Source organism: Hippopotamus amphibius, chromosome 4 (assembly GCF_030028045.1).
Source record: "Hippopotamus amphibius kiboko isolate mHipAmp2 chromosome 4, mHipAmp2.hap2, whole genome shotgun sequence".
NCBI classification, from domain to species: Eukaryota; Metazoa; Chordata; class Mammalia; order Artiodactyla; family Hippopotamidae; genus Hippopotamus; species Hippopotamus amphibius.
The window spans coordinates 2,481,828-2,499,226 of NC_080189.1; the positions used below are offsets into that span (position 1 = coordinate 2,481,828).

The 17,399-nt window shown below is 44.6% G+C and overlaps 1 protein-coding gene across 10 annotated transcripts in view; it reads right to left on the bottom strand.

Moving 5' to 3' along the window:
• RBM33 (RNA binding motif protein 33) overlaps positions 1 to 17,399 on the bottom strand; it is a 123,097-nt gene that overhangs the window by 61,595 nt on the left and 44,103 nt on the right. For 8 of the 10 annotated variants that reach the window (XR_009053085.1, XM_057730525.1, XM_057730532.1 and 5 more), the window contains 2 exons: positions 14,069 to 14,351; positions 7,870 to 7,928 (listed from right to left, as the gene is read on the bottom strand). Coding sequence is in view for 9 of the 10 variants with exons in the window: in XM_057730525.1 (XP_057586508.1) it covers positions 7,870 to 7,928; positions 14,069 to 14,351 (342 nt within the window). In the remaining variant the exon portion in view is untranslated. The remainder of the gene's footprint in view (positions 1 to 7,869; positions 7,929 to 14,068; positions 14,352 to 17,399) is intronic. The other 2 variants (XM_057730529.1, XM_057730526.1) reach the window with 1 other exon arrangement.

The window sequence follows — 17,399 nt, forward strand, 5'->3', positions numbered from 1 at the left end:
GATGTTATCTATGTTAATCCTATTCAGGAAGAACTGATAACTTTGGTTACAAAAAAAAAAGGATGAAAACTTTGCATAAATTGCTTAGCACGAAGTTAATCGTATAATGCAAAGAATAAAGAGGCTCTAACAGCTATTATGTGATTTATCAGCTTCCCTGAAAGGGTCAGTTGGTATATTTTAATAAGAATAATTGAATACCTTAATAATGTCATTGAAACTTCATGAATCTTTCAATAAATTACAGCCTTCTGCTCCAACATGTTTTCATTTATTAATCTCACTTAAAATGCAAAGAACTATATATAAGAAATGAACAGACACTTCAGAATGCCTCTCAGTTAATTCTGATTAAATGGGTTAAATGCAAAGAATAAAGACCACCAGTGACCCCCAACATAATTAAAATTACAGCCTGTTATCACTATGTTAATCCTCTTATTTCAGTATTTTCCACAGACTTTTTTCTTCCAGGTTATGCCTTGTTTAAATACCTACATTCATTTCCCTAGAAGGTACTTGTATATCTGCAGATGCATTTGAAACATGCTGAAGCACCACGTACCCAGCAGCAAGCACTAGGTTTCATGTTGGAGGTGGCGGGGGGTAGGGGACACCACATGAACTTAAATATGCTAAGGTAACGTTACAGTTACAAGTTATAACTGTTACTGTAGTACAAAAGATTGCTTCTGATGAAGCTACAAAAGACTATTTATTTACATATCTTCATAAAATGAAAAACCCTTTACCCCTATACCTCACCCTTCCACTCTCCTCCCTAAACTAGCTCACCAGTGACAGGCCCTACCACAGTAAACGTCTCCACTTCAGCACTCCTGACAGTCACAATCTTATATAATTATGATTCAACTTACCAGATCCAATTATTTTTACCCGGTCTACTGAGGTGCATTTTAATATTTAGAGAGAAAGGGAGAAGGTTCAATATGATTAAGAGACTCAGACTGCCTTGGTTCTACTCCTACCTCCTGTATCTAGTTATGTGAACTTGAGCAATGTAATCTTTCCAAGACTCAGTTTCCCTACCTGTAAAGTGCAGAAAATGACACCTTCATAAGGTTGTTGAACACAAGCTTTGAGCAAAATCTGGAATATGCAATCACTCAGTAATAGTCTTCATTTCCCACTGATCACCAATAGTACATGCTCTAGGAAGGTGGTATTTCCTCACTCAATCAAGGACTGACTCAGCAAGCAAAGCAGTGGTATCAGCTCTACTGGCCTGTGAGCACACCTACCATGCAACCCACAGCCCCTCCCAGTGACTCGCTGACAACTAGGCACAGAAAGAACTCGGCAGACCTGCGCCCGGAACACTGCTGGTCAGCACGAAAGGACAGACTGCAGGCAGATGCGGCGCAAGGGACGGACGAGCCTCGCACGCATGGCGCTGGGAGTGAGAAGTCAGACTCAAAATGAAGCGCGCCGTGGGATTCCACGTGCGAGCCACCATTTCCAGAACAGGAAACAGATCAGTGGCTGCCAGGGGCTGGGGAGGGGTGGGGGGGCTGCCTACGAAGGGCAGCAGAAGGAAGTCTTTTGGGGAGACAGAACTGTTCTCTACCTTAATTGTAGTGATTACACAACTACATGTATTTGTTAAAAATCAGACTTGTACATCAAAAGGACTACATCTTAAAAGTTAAAAAAAAATTCTGATCTTTGGAAAGAAGTGCTTTCGGTACTTTAAAATAAAATAGGGCCACTTTCGACTATGGATCTTTAAACATTAAAAAAACAAAAACAAAAAAAAAAACTGACCGGCTTTTTGCAGAACAAATCAGTAACAACAGGACAGAGATTTTCTTGGCACAGGAGGAGTTCTAAGATTCTGAAACTTTGTTACTATGTTATTGTCAATATTTCATTGGCTGAATTATTAAATGACAGACAGGCAAGTCATACTCCAAGTCGACTATACAATGTATCTGGGAGAATTTATGAAAGGTATTCAGTTCAATGTGACAGTTTTACTTATTTAACCAAAAGTTAAACAAAATCGTTTATCACACTTTTACAATGCAGTTTTTACACTGTGACTTAACGGGGAGACTTCATGATCTCAATGAGTGTTCCCTGGCCTTGGAGTTATCGGCGTGGACTCCCACACCCTCTCTCCACCCAACCTACACAACGTACGCTGAAAGGACAGCAAGTCAAGTCAACAGGGCACTGAATGTTATAACCACCATATTTAATAGCTGTTACCACAATGCTTAGCTACTCCTGTTCGTGCTGCAGATGGGAATTCACTGATATGATTAAATTTGATGGTATGATAATGTATGGTAATCATGATTAATCAGAAACCCACTCGCAAATGGAGGATGTTGGGTATTATGTCACCTGCATTTTAAAATGCATTCTCTCACTGCAAGCCTGACAATGTTTGACAGCGGAAAGGCTCTCCTCCCACAGGCGCCTGCTACTACTCAAAGATCTGTTAAGAGAAAATACCTATCATTCCTTCTCTATCTTAAATGCTAATAACTACAAGGCATTGCAGGCAAGTTGTAAAAACAGTAAGGGTTCAAGACAAAGACCTCTTTCCCCTAGATGGAACAAAGTCTGGACCCACGTCTGCAAGGGCTGCAATCAGAGAGCAGTGTAATTTGATGCAGCAGCCTCGTCAAATAGGATTTGCATGAAATGCCGTATCCAACACATCCAGGAAGTGCCCACCACCACCACCTGATACCAGCACCCCATTACATGGAAACAGTGTCGTCAGACCTACCTGGGGGGGGGCCACAACCACAGTAAACACAAATGGAAATCTCACTTACTGGGTCTACCTAATAAGGTAATCCCTAAGAAGACTAATTTAAACATAGCACAGTAGTCTTTTTTTAAACATAATTTTAGTTTTAATTTAAACAAAGATCACTAGGAAATTATTCAGTACCCAAATTACTCAGTATTTAACTGGCTACCCTGAAATACCAGCACTTACCAGAAACACCAATGCAAAATGAATGACTAAATAGGTTTTAAAATACCCTATGTCAAGAATCTGCCCAATGTGAGTTACTTGAAATTTATCTGTATGCTTACCTGACACTGAAAACACTTTTTAAAATATTATTAATCAACACTTTAGTGTTACTTATTTAAGTGGGCAAACTTTAAAAACAACAAACATCTCTTTGAGGACAAGTACATAACTGGATAGCCACACTTACGGATAAGGAAAAGACTTAGAATTTTAATGACAAAAACATCAGGAACAGTCTTTGTGGAAAAAGAAACCTATTAAACTAATGTGTAAAACAAAGAACATGGGACTGAAAACAGAATTCAAATAGACACGAAAACAGAAGCTGCCTTGAAGAAAGGTAAACTGGCCTCCCCATGCCCACTTCTCAGCAAAAACACAAGAGAAAACCACAACTGTCCTGTGAAATTACACTTAAGCATCTTGGCATGAACAAAAATGCTTCAGGAGTGGACTGGGAGACAGCAGGAGGCTAGATGACAGGACAGAACAGGAGCTGAAATGGAGGAAGGACGGACAGGTCACTCGATGTCACCCTGATCTCCTGAGGCATGTGCCTTCTTTCTGTGACAATCCGCTCTTGTAAGTAGTCACTATTCCTAAGGTACGTTTTACATTCAGCAGATTAACATTCTGATATGAAAATAAGTATGAAAAAGATTCATTCTCTGATATGCTTGCTATCAACTGAGATGTATTTATAGTTCCAAAGAAGACTCATAACTCTGATATGAAAAAATAAAACAGTCCTGCGAATAAGAGCTTAGGTGAGAAGAAAGCACTAATGGCTATATCCGTAACTAAAATTAAATACGTGAATCTAACTTTTAGACGGAAACCTAAATTACAAAGCACTTCACTCAATTCCACAAACAAAGGAATAAGGGAAAAAATCCCATCTGGACGCGAGGACTAACGTGACAAAAGAAGTGTCGGCAGTGAGCCTAAGAGCTTAAGCAGTGTTTCCTAAGATGATCAAAAATAAGGAGTCCTTTTCTTATGAAATTTATTACTTTGACATTCAAACCTTTGTTTCAGAAACTGTTTATTCAATTCTGTAAATAAAATCCATTAACAGGAAATCAAAGTAATAGTATTGCTACATTAAGCATAGGCTAGAACACCATATTTTGGTCTAAAATTTTGATTTTAAAAAATAACTGTAAACAATTCTATAAAAAAAGTGTTTCATAGTAGGTTGTCTAGAGTTCTCTGTGATTGTATAAAAAACTGGAGGTGTTATCACTTAGTACAATTTCTAGGCAGACTAGTTCTATATTAAGAATTTCTCAAGTTTTCACAAAATTGTCCAACAAAATGGACTATGAGGAAAGTAAAGTTTACCAGTGTTGGGGAAGAGAAGGAATACCTTAGGAGACCAACTGTATCCTAATCCCCTTAAAATCTGGAAATCTAGTGGTACTTCTGTCTACTGTTTTCCTTTTGCACTCTTTAGTCAGCTGGGTAGAGCTGAATTCTCGTACAGTTAAATGTGGGTGATGTGATTCTATTATGCAAATTCATTTCTGTACCCTTGAAAACAACAAAAAGTAAAAAAAGTAAACACCCCTTCTCTACCCTATTAATTTTACGCAGGTTCCTAATAAATAGCAAGATAACTCAATGTTAAATCCCTGTATACACTTATTCAGCAACTATTTATCTGGGCTTCTGTGCACAAGGCCCGGGGTCAGGTCGGCTCCACTAGACACAGGAGGCCTGGGACCATGTGCAGACATGAATTGGGTCCTTATACCAATACAATACAAGTAAGCAGTAAGAAGCTGTCAACAAGAGCATTACCTACTCTAGGAGCAATGGGAATTCATTCAAGAGGCTTAGGCTGGGGAAAGACAAGATCGAAATGAACTCTGCTTTGCTCAATACATTTCTGGAATTCAGATCTTCCTGTGTGTGTGCCAAGGAAGCACACACTGCTTCACACAGACCCTATGATGAGACTGAAGTCAGGGTTCCTTGCATATGGGGTGTGTGTGTGGGGGGGGGGGGGGTGTGTGGGGGGGGGGGTGTGTGTGCGCGCGCGCGGTTGTTTTACAAAGAGCATTCCGTTTACCAAATGATGAGTGAACTCCTCTACTGAAACATACCAAGAGAGAGCCCGCAGGGCACAATGCCATCACTAGGAAATGGCCAAGGGGCTTTGTTAAGCCACAACAGCACTGTCTCCAGGAGGAAAGTTAGGATTCACTGATCCATGCTTATACATTTTATGGTTTAAGGACCAGCACTATGCAGAGCATTCTGCACAGGAGAAACTCACTAAATGGTCACAAAACTACATCTACATTGATTAAAAAAAAAAAAAAAAAGTAAAATCTATTAGTAGAAAAGGGAAAAAAATAATTTTACTCAAAAAAGACACCTGCACCCACAACGTTCATGGCAAAAGTATTTACAATTGCCAAAACAAGGAAGCAACCTAAGTGTCCATCAACAGATGGATGGATAAAGAAGATGTGGTATGTGTATATAATATTACTCAGCCATAAAAAAGAATGAAATTTTTGCCATTTGCAGCAACACGAATGGACTTGGAAGACATTATGCTAAGTGAACTAAGGCAGACAGAGAAAGACAAATACTGTATATCACTTACATGTGCAATTTAAAAATACAACAAACTAGTGAATATACAAAAAAGCAGCACACTCACAGACATGGGGACCAAGCGGGGAGGGGGGATGGACAATAAGCGACTGGGTGTAACATAGGCTTAAGGATGTCTTGTAAAACACAAGAGAATACGTCCAACATTTTGTAATAACTGTAAATGGAAAGTAATCTTTAAAATTACATAGAAATTAAAAATTAATACTCGAAGATGTTTAAAATCTAAAAGGAAAAAAAAAAAAGAAAAAGAAAGACCTGGTGTACATCAAACAACAGGAGATGGCCTAGAGTTAGTCTCCTTTCCCAACAATATTTTGACAGACTTTTAAAAAATCTAACACCTCTACTGTAATTTTTTAAAAAACAGATTCCACATCCAACTGTTCTCTCTAAGGGAGACCGACTGCCAAAGTAAGTAGAGCACTGCATTTTCAGGACCACAAGTTTACTTAACTTCAGCTTAAGAACCAGCATTTGGGGCTTAAAGATACATGTTAAACCGCAGTAAATATTTCTCAAATTATATCATACACATGACTAATTTCTAGGCCAACTATTCCCCATCACCCATACACACAACCCACCTTAAAAAAACAATAACAAAATATCACACCTTGCTGAAACTTTTCGAAGAGCAGTTCAACAATATTTACCAACCTCAGAGTACTATATAACTTAAAAACAAGTTCAATTTCTCACAAAGAAATTCTGTTTTATTATCCTCTTGTAATATCCTCAAGTATTATGAGGTCTGCTTCTAGTATCAGATACAATTATATCTGCACAACTGAATATTATAAGTAGATGAAAACTGCAAATGATTATTCTAATTCTATATTTACATACAACATTGCTTCATGACTTTAAGCTACAATTGCTTTTTCACATCAAATTTTATCCCTGTATTGCAAATAAAAAATAAACACAAGTCCAATAATGATTCTAATGCAGAAGTTCACAATCCTGAAAATAGCAAAAAGTGCCTTTTTTAAAATGTCAGTGCTTTACAATAACTAGCAGTTAAACTACTTCACCAAAAGAAATATACCTAATGACTAAAATCATACATGCTTATCCTTGGGTAATACAATTAATAAACCTTAGCTATTTAGACAACTTTTTTGAAGAGTGAATTGTACTCAATAGATATTACCTATTTTTTAAAAATAACTCGTTTCTAGAACTTGGTAAGTAATTTTCTTAAATTACCTAATACAGGGTATGAAACCAGTAAGAATCAGTTTTAGAAATCATATCACAATTCATAAACAATAATGACAAATCAAGGAAGTTTCTAAAAAACACTCTGAACCCTAAATCCAATACTGATTTTTTGAACAATCATCTGACTACACATCTAGATCCTTCACAAAAACCTTCTTGCTCAGTGCCCCACGTAAACATGGTATCTACTGAAGCATGAAAGCTAGAGTCAAACAGGTCATGCAGGTATTTCCTGGAAATCAGATTGGTTAGCCTCAACGAAACGACACCTGCTTTACATACAGACTACATTAAAAGGTTACGGTCTGGTCCTTTTTTCCTCAAAGTGTCCTTAGAGAGAACACGTTCTCCCTGATTTAACAAAACCATGAACTAACTACAAATCAAGCCAAAAACTCAAAAAAATGAAATTTATTTAAACAGATACAACTATTTAACGGACATTTTTCTTCTAGTTAAAACACGTTAGAAGAATGGATAAAGTTATGGAATCTACAGGAAAGTGTGAGGAGGGGTGTTTTCTTTTGAAGATATTTTAAAAAGAAAACCTCCATTTTAAAACATAAAACAATGGCTCATGAAGGCTTTGGAGGGTCTCTTTAAAACAAGTAGACCTCTCATTATCATTCCCTAAAATTTCACACACACACCCATACTTACCCAAATGCATGTGCCCCCCACCCACACACCATAATAAAGGTCCTTTTCCACTTAACATATGGCAATAATGATCAAAATTCATATTCTTTGAGATGAAAGGCATTCTACTGATGATCTTGATTCAACAATTTTACAGTTAAACAAAATTAATTCCATTCTCAAAAATCCACCGACCTTAAGCTTTTAACAAACATTTTCCACCGCAAAAATTACTGTCAGTATTTACAAATCCTTAAACTTATATTTCGCTGGCGCCACCCGTATTTGCTGCATTAATGTTTCCTGGTAAATGTATGCTCAACCGTGTCAGGGCAGAAGGAGCAGCTGCTACTCACTGGGAATCTCTGGGGCCCCACGGCAGGTCTCGGCTGGCTCGGGACTGGCAGCAAGGGCACTGCAAGAAAAACACCTTTCGTTACAAACACATTCTCTTCAGGCCGAACACACCAGAAAAAGAATACAATATATTAAGCTTAATGTAAAATATATACTATGTACATAATACATATAATATATTAAGTTTACACATAAGTGCTGAATATTCTCAAAATTCCATAAAGGGAAAGGGGAGAGAACTTTTGTCTTCAGCACAAGCAGAAGCTTACATTTCAACAGTGAATTCTTATTTAGAATTAAAATACTTTGCTACAAAAGAAGATATTATTCCTCTACAATAAAAACCCTACTTTGTTTTTGACATCCATACCCAGGTGATCCAGGCTATCTAATCCGAGTTACATTTTCCGACTCCAATCAAATACAGATTTAAATCCCAATCCACTAGGATCACGAGGAGCGAGGAGGAAGGAAGGAAGGGGGAAGCGACGTGGGCAGAGGAAGGAAAACACACACACCCAGGGTGTTGTGACAGAGAACCACCTACTCAACAACCTGCTACGCTAAGACTGTTAGTTTGTCTTAGTTTTGTGTTTAAACAGGCAGAACTCCCACCAACTTACCAGAACAAGGAGTCAATTTTAAAACAGACATTTCATACTAGGGAAGAAGCCAGATGCTAGTTTCACACCCTGGGGCTAAGCCAGATATGTTTAAGCTATTTAAAACATGTGCCTTATACTTTGATTTGGGGGTTGAAAAAAAAATGCCCACCCGAGTGCTGACTGCCATATGGTAGCATGCTGTATCTTGCACTAAAATGTCCTGCCAAATGCAACCAGTAAGACCTCAGACTGGCAGGTGCTGTGGGCTGAACTGTGGCCGCCTCTCAAATTTGTATTTTGGAATCGTAACCACTAGGACCTCAGAGGGTGACTGTATTTGGAGATGGGCCTTCAAAGAAAGTGATTAAGGTAAAATGAGGTTATGGGTGGGCCCTGATCCAACATGACCAATGTCCTTATAAGAGGAGGAGATCAAAGCACAGGCACACACAAAGGGATAGTCATGCAGAACTCAGCAAGAACAATTTAATAACAGCTCTGGTAAATGAGAAATACAGAAGTGATACAGCTTAAAAAGTCAACCAAAATTACTTTTAAAACAGAGTGCTGAGATGAATTTCATTTTTTTACTTACTATGACTACTCAAAGAATTCCGTACCTTCAGCTTCTAATCAATACCACACTTCCATAGGACCAGCTGAAAGTGATACAGTGTGTGGCCCTGTGTCACTGCCTGATCAAAGCCAAAGTGAGACTGAGGGAAACATCCTTTGATAAACTGTAAAAATGGGAGAAGTCCATCCCTCGAGAGGCTAATGAGTCAAAATTTCAAAATAACAGTGGGCCAACATGCAGAACAATATAAAACAGGCTCCAGCCCCCGATTCTATACAGCTAGCTAACAGGAACTGGGGTACATGGATTATATACCTGAAGCAAAAAATATCAGATTGTGAAGTGGAGAAAGAGAAAACTAGAGTATCTCTGATCTCAGCAGATTATAATGAAAGTGAAGAAGAAGAAAAACTACATATTAAATGATACAGTGTTTTTAAAATTAAATACCAAATAGAGCTTCCCTGGTGGTGCAGTGGTTAAGCCTCCACCTGCCAATGCAGGGGACATGGGTTCAAGCCCTGGTCCGGGAAGATCCCACATGCTGCAGAGCCACTAAGCCCATGCGCCACAACTACTGAGCCCAAGTACCACAACTACTGAAGCTTGTGCACCTACAGCCCGTGCTCTAGAAGAGAAGCTACCGCAATAAGAAGTCCTCACACCTCAACAAAGAGTAGCCCCCGCTCACCACAACTAGAGAAAGCCAACGCCCAGCAACGAAGACCCAACGCAGCTAGAAACAAAATAAATAAATTTTAAAAACATATATTCATTGAACAAAATTAAAATAAAATAAAGTACCAAATATAAAATACCCAGAGTTTCAAGAATATGTACCACTTACTTTTAAACTGGGGATTTAAATATCAATTCCTATCAAATAATTCTAATATCATGAAAGGGTAAGCAATTTAAGTCTCTTTAACTTCAAGGTGGGGAGAGGGATGGATGAGAGCAACAAATCTGAACCTAATTAATAGATTTCTTACACAGAAGCCTTCTGATGAGTTGGTAATTTTTTTTTTAATCAACTGTGAAAAGCAAGAAAAGAGAAAAGAGAACAAGAACAAAAGTTGACAGAAGAGAGCATGTGAAAACAGGTGTGATCAGACCAGATCAGAAATCTAGCCAAGCCAGGGGGCCCTTGGTCAGACTGCCAGGGTGTTTCTAAAGGGTCCCTGCAGCAGTCCTGGGGCCCACGACCCGGTTTGCACACAGAACATTCTACCTATCTGCCTCCCTCTTCACTGTGAACAGGAGAGAATTTGAAACCTGTAACACTAACAGATCATTCTAGTGGAACCCTGAACTCTTTATATTTGATATTTAATATTTATTCCCCACATTGTCCCACGAATTAATGAACTAAACTGATTAAGTTTTCAATTCATTACAACAGTCTGAATACTGAAAATCTGGAAAACAAGTTAAATTTACATCAAAACTGGTTAATTATGATATAACACTCTTTATCCTCGAAAAGAAAATGTTTCTCGGGCAAAGGTGTGCAAATTTTTTTTAATTTTTTTAAAAACAATTTCTTACAATACCTGTTGATCGCCTAAGGCTCTAAGAATCACTGGGTTAATCTATCTTTTGTGTACAGGAGACAACTAGACATTCAGCCTCTCTCCAGAACAACAGTGGCTTTCTATTTAATTAAGCTCGTTCATCTAGTATTGACTAAACAACTGCTAAGAAGGTGTTCTGAGTGTGTCCCCGGCAAAGGCAATTTCTCTCCCTCCCTGCCTCAGAGTTCAAGATCAACGGTACATTAGAGAGAAGGAACGTGGGGCACTGAGGCACCCGGCTGCATGAGGAGAACCCATTTAGCTGGTTCTGAGCCTGTATTCACTGAATCAGGCCCAGGGAGCACTGGGGTGCGAGGCCTGCATCCTGTACCCACTTGGCAACTGGCTCTGGTCTGGCAAGGCACACCGTTTTCATGCCTGGAGGACAGCTTCAGGTTTCCTTACAGTTTTCCCACTGTGTAGTCCTAACACTGTTTATTTTCATTACGCTAAAGAAAATCTGTGCACCTTATCAACTGCCAGTTTTCCATTCAATTTTAGAAGAAAACACACAATAACTGATGCTGACATCAGTAAAATTATTTCGACAAATGAGCTCTAACGCAGCTGCACAGGGAAGCCGCACAACACAGGCTGCTTCAGCGGCTCGCGCTCCGCCCTCACGCAGGCACACGGCTCCTCCAGCCTCACGCAGGCGCTCAGCTCCTCCGTCCCACAGCTGGTGAAGCAGACCCAGGCCTGCCTGTGGGAGCTCAGAGCCCCGGGAGGGGGTGAGACCAGGGAGTGACTCCAATACTGGATGGCGACAAGAGACGGGGCCAGTGACGGAGGGTCAGGGACTCACGGGTACCAACCCGACTTTGACCCTCCTGGGTGTGCAAAACAAGAGCATTCTCCTAAAGCTACGCACAGACACTGACACCCACGACCAGCCTGCCACCCTCACAGCCCTCTGCTGCAAGGCCACAGCACAGTCTCGTGGTGACGCCAGGCCCTGGTTCTCTCCCATAACTCCAAGTCCTATCTCAGGCCTCTCCCCAACTTCTGGAACTTCCTGACCCTTTAGAATCCCAAGTTCACCACCAGCAGAACCCTCGATGGCCTCAGCCCTTCCCCTTCTTGCTCTAATGGAAACCGAACTCTCCCAAACAAAGGATGAGGTGGTTTTCTCCCTCAGCCTTCTTTCTGCTGGCTCTGGAGCGGGGTGGGATCCTTCTTGGTCCTCACTGCCATTTCAGACCCCAGATTTGGATCTCGTCATCAGACAACACGGTCCAGGATGCCACAGGTCACACCACTGCTCTTGCCTCTCAGAGATCAGTTCCCAGCTCACCACTGTCTTCAGCACCAGGCCTGTCTCAAGTCTCAGCAGTAATGCTGCTGCTCCCAGCGCCGGCTGTCCTCCTCCGCCCCAGCTCCACCACACCTGAGACCTGCTCACTATCCAAGACCTGACGCCATCTCCACACACCCCCTCCCACCACTACCTTCTACTTTCCACCCCACTCCCTCCAGGGCCCCAGTTCCTCTGACTGCTGGAACCACAAGGTCTCCTGGCCCCTCATCCCCGGACACTCCACAGCCCGTCATGATGAGCAAGGCGCCTCCTCTGCTACTTTGTCAACACCCCGACCCCAGCAAATCCTACTGTGTCTAGGCTACACCTGACACTGAAAAGTGAGTGTGGCTGGAAAAAACGTGCAAGCACATGGATAGGTCTCACTGAGGTCATGACCGACATCTCAAGCGGGCGTCAATGCTGCCCCGTACCCCTATCCCTACTCCCCAACTTCTGTCTCAACAAGACACTTTCGACAACTGGCAGTACAATTATCTGCCATTCCTGAGCCCCCACTCCCTCTCGATCCCACCTCAGTGAGGCATGGACCGCCACCACTTCACCAAAACCACGCTGTCAAAATCCCAAAGACCCCTCTACTGCCACATGCAGCACTCGGCCTGCAGTCCATCCCCAACAACCCGGCAGCGGTGGGTCCTCCCGCTGCCCCTCGTCCTCCACACACTCCGGGTGTCCGCCTCCCTGAGGGCCCCCACCTGTCACGTCACATGTCCCAGGTTCCAGGCCTCGGTCTCCCCGACACGACATCTGGGTCTCTCACTGGGTGCAGGCTCTAGGTCCATCTATGTGTCAACAAACCCCACTTCTGCTTTGCACCCAGACCCCTTGTCTGAACTCTTACAGTAACTTTGTACTTGACACTTCGGCCTGCGTGTCTAGGTGGTGTCTCCAGCACAGGGCTTCTGGTCTTTCCCCCAAGTGCTCTCAGGTAATGGCAACTCCATCCCTCAAACCCTCAGGCCCTTGAGTCTCATTCTGCCTCCTCCCTCCCTCTCACAGTCCCCGATCCATGGGCTCCATCTTGAATTACGGCCCGCGTCTGACCCCTGACCACCGCCACCACCCGGGCCTGAGCCACCATCATGCCACTGGGTTACCGCAGGCACCTCCTCACTGAAAGGCCAGTTTCCACCCTTGCACTGAACGAGCCCACCGTCAACACGCAGCAAGAATAATCCTTGTAAAAAGCATACCAGATTGTGTTATTCCTCTCCTCAAATTCATCTAATCACAGCCCGCTTCACTCGGAATAAAAGCCAAAGCTCTCAGGATGGCTCCCAGGTCTTACGTGACCCCCGTTCTGCATTTCTGTCCACCTTTATCACTCCATTCACGTCTCATGGTCTCTTTTCAGCTACCTGAACGTCTCGCCAGACGTAAGAGCCTCTGTACTTGCCAACCCCTCTGCCCGGAGTATTCTCCCCCGAAAGAGTGGTCACTAGCTCCTGAACCTTCACCCCCACCCCACGGAGAGCTGCTGCCCGCTCCACTGCCCCCACCCTGCTCTGCCACTGCGTGTCCATCCTCGAACACGCCGCACAACGTTATTTATCATGTTTACTACTTGCTGCCTCTGCTAGAAAGGTAGAAGCCAGCGGCAGAAAGCGCTGCCTGTTTTGTTCACCAATGTACCTTCGACGCCAGAGAGAAGAGGTCTCAACCAACGCTGTGCTGAACAGATGCGTGAAGCTCTGCTCTATCGGCTGCTCTAAACCAACTCTCCCAGCTTCAGCGATGTGCGCCCGTGATCGTGTTATCAGAATTGATAACCAAAAGATGGGTCTGCAGCTCTGGAACTCAAAGGAAGCGCACCAAGTGGAGCCTGAGAGGAACATCCACTTCGCAAACACTGCCACCCGGGAATTTATGAAGAACACCCATCAGACACGCCCACAACTACCTCACGTGCCCCTTGCATTCACTGTGTCTTCTTACTACCCTCCACGGAGGGATGCAACAAGAGACACACGTGTTGCAGCAGACGAGCCCGGCCCGGCCAGGCAGCGCGCCTCGGAGGGGTGGGGGAGGCATCAGGGAACCCCCGTCGTCCTTACAGACTCAGGTGTGAGAGGGATGTGGTCACAGTGACCCAGACCTTTACAAAGCAAAGGAGACACGTACCTTGAACAGGCGTCACCACGGCCCCTTTGAAGTGGGGGTTTATGTGTATGTTCTTGGGCTGCTGTGGGGTCACGGGAGGCGGGGTCATCATCACCCTGGGGGCCTCAATCTGGGGCGGCATGTGCACCCCCTGAGGAGGGGAGGGGTGGTGTGGGTGCTGCAGGGGCAGCAGGGGCTGGAGCTGCTGCTGCTGCTGGAAGAGGCTTCGGATTGGCTGTGGCGGCGGCGGCGGCGGCGGGGGAGGCTGCGGCTGCGGAGGAGGAATTAATCTTGGAGAGTGCGTCTAAACACCACCAAAAAAAAAAAGAGACAAATTACAGAAATAACACTTAACAGGAAACAAAGGCCAATGCCTTACAGATTTTACACTGACTGAGCTGTAGAAGTTATGGCTTAGACGTAAGTGTACAGTCACACCTTGCATAAAACAGCAGGATGAAGCAGCGGCCGCGCTGTTCACAGCAGCGCTGCTGTCTAACAAGAGCCAACCTCAGGGCAAGGAGGGGAAACGGCAGCCCCAGAACAACACGCGTGGATTCCAAAAGGAAAAAGAACGTAGTTCAACCATCCAAACTGCCCACCGCGAGGCAAGTGCTGCGCAGGGGTCGGACCCCACGCCGCCCTGGGCCGCCCCTGCATAGCCGGCCCGCTGCTCCTCAGGAAGCCTAGGGAGACGGGGTGAGCTGCAGAGAAGGATGAGGGGCCGCCCGAGGGGAGGGGGAAGCTCCCGAGAAGGCGGCATCTGAAGCAGGGAGGAGGGAAGGGGACGTGCCATGCAGAGAGGGGAACGGGGTCACCTGAGGGCAGCAGAGGCAGAAACACACACCTGCTGGGTACACGCGGGGGAGACCCGTGTGGCTACAGCCACACGCGAAGATCGGAGGACACACGGGTGGGAAAACACAGCCTCAAAGCAGTCCAGGATCTCAGGTTGTTTCGTGGAACAGTGGCTAGAGAGGAGGAAACCACCGCCCACAGCAACAGCTGCAGAGCATTGGGCTCTCCGCGTTTCAAGCACCTACTGAAAGGTCAGTCTGTGGAGTAACTGACTTACTCCCAACAATGCCATGAAGTGGGCCCTTGTAACGACCCTTCTTTTACGAGATCAAGTGGCTGGTAAGTAGAAGAGCAGAGAATCTGATTTCACAAGCCCTGCCGGTAACCACTCATCAAACTGGCACACACAGCAGCAGAGGCAGAGGCTACGACTGACCCCAAGTCTCGCATAATGAGCTGTTTCCCCGGGATGACGCCAAAGCACGGAGGCTGATGAGCTGTCACGGCGCCGTCTACAGCGCGGATGACACGATGACTCACAGTGTGTAGGATGGACGAGGGGCAAGAAGGCGGAAGGAGACAGACCACTTACAGGCTAGGGTGGGAGCTGGATGCAGGAAACGGCCATGGTCTGAACAAGAGCAGCAGGAAGGAGACAATTCAGAGGAACAAGGAGAACTGTGAAACCAGTGTGTAAGACCTTGTCTAACCTGTCCTTCCTCAGGGAGGACTTTTCTAAAGATTCCAGAACTAGCCTAAATCCACAGATACACAGGCTCCCAGAAACTAGTCTGCCACCCCCCACCCTGCCTCATGACATCTGTAATGCTCACATCCGCACGTGGAGCGGGAACCTCTTGTCTCTCCCAGCTCTGAGTCCACAGACGGCGCACGGACGGAGGGACAGCTAAGCCGATTCTGAACTGAACTGGGAGTGAGTGCAGTGTAGGGCCATGTACTCGAGAGCGTGAAGGATTTTTAAGGAAACTGTGTGTTTAAACAAGGGGGATTTCGGGCCTGGGTGACATCCATGCAGAGAGGCCCAGGGCAGTGAGGAAATGAAGAAACTGAGCTGGCGACATGCTAGAGCTTGAGACCCAGGCTCGCGTGGGGGCAGCAGAGGGCAGGAAGGGCCGTGCTGCTGAGCAAAAGCGCTGACTAAAAAGAGGCCTAAGAACAACGCAGCCAAAGAAACAGGAGAGACAGAAGGGGCCCTGCTGGAAGAGAAGCGAGCACACCCCCAGCTCAGACGCTCAAAACCAGAGACGCTCAAGAAAGAGGAGCCCATGGTCCCAGAATGCAGCCCAAGAGGACGGACTGCGAAGGTGCGGTGGCGATTCTGAGAGCACACTGAGGAGAGGGGAAAGCATGAAGTCCAGGCAGCAAGGGATGGACGGAGGAGAAACTGGACACGAGCAAAGACGTGACGAGCAGAGGTTACTCCTTCCAGAACTTTGAGGGTAAAGAGTCAAAGAGACAGCTCCGGGGTAGGGAGTGACCACGATCAAGGGTGGACAGAAGTGGGAGGGGGTGAAGGTCATTTCAGACAGCCACGATCGCTTCAGTCAACTGAGCTCTAAATAACCACCACTGACTACGCACGTGGTGAGCAGAGAGCATACAGGCTCAGGCTCCAGCAGGCGGATTCGGATCCGCAGCAGGTTTAGTCCCAGTTCACTGGGAGCCCCAGCAGCCACGGAAGTCCAGAGATGTGGCACCCCTGTCGGGAGGCACTCGAGTCAACCTACGGCTTGGGCAACATTTTAAAGCCCTCACAGATCCCCCAGGTGAGCCTCTCCGAAGGAGGCAGGCTGGGCACACACTTCCTCTCTATGTGGATAAGAAAGCAGGGAGTTCAGTTATTTTTCCAGGATCATGGAGACACAGGGATGCAAAAACTGGTCGCCTGTGAGGCTGCTTCCCCCTCAGGAGGCCAAAACAACAGAGCTGGCTGTTCAACACACGGCAAGTGGCAGCTGGGGCGAGGAGACAGAATGGGGACGAAAAACAGAAAAAAACCAAAGGGCTGGTTTTCTTGTGATCAGAGAAGCCTAAGAACAAACAGCAGTAAAAGCAGACAGCAGTTACTAACGTCATCAGCCTCCTCACGCTGTTACCAACCCGCCCACCTCTCCTCCCTGTCCGTCAAAATGGGAATGCTCATGCTAAAACTGTAACTCATCTCTTCTACTTCATTTCACAAATGAATGCCTCCTAAAACACACCATTTCTACACAGAGGCAAAGTGTGGTTTTCCCCTAAGCTCAGAGACTCATGTAGAAGGGTAGAGAGTGTGGACACATATTCGTATTAAATAAATCTGTCCTTGAAGACTGACTTGTGAAGGAAAAAGCTATAAAACCCTAAAGCTAACTGAAAGAACAACAAAATCACTACGATTCTGTCTTTGTTCCTGAGATGTCTCATCTTTGAAACAGAGGAAATGCAAATGAAGTTGAAATTACAAGTATATGATTTATTCCTAAATTGTGAAAACTTTTTGTGAATATGAAAATCTCCATTTTTATGGATAGGATATGATAGCTATTTGTAA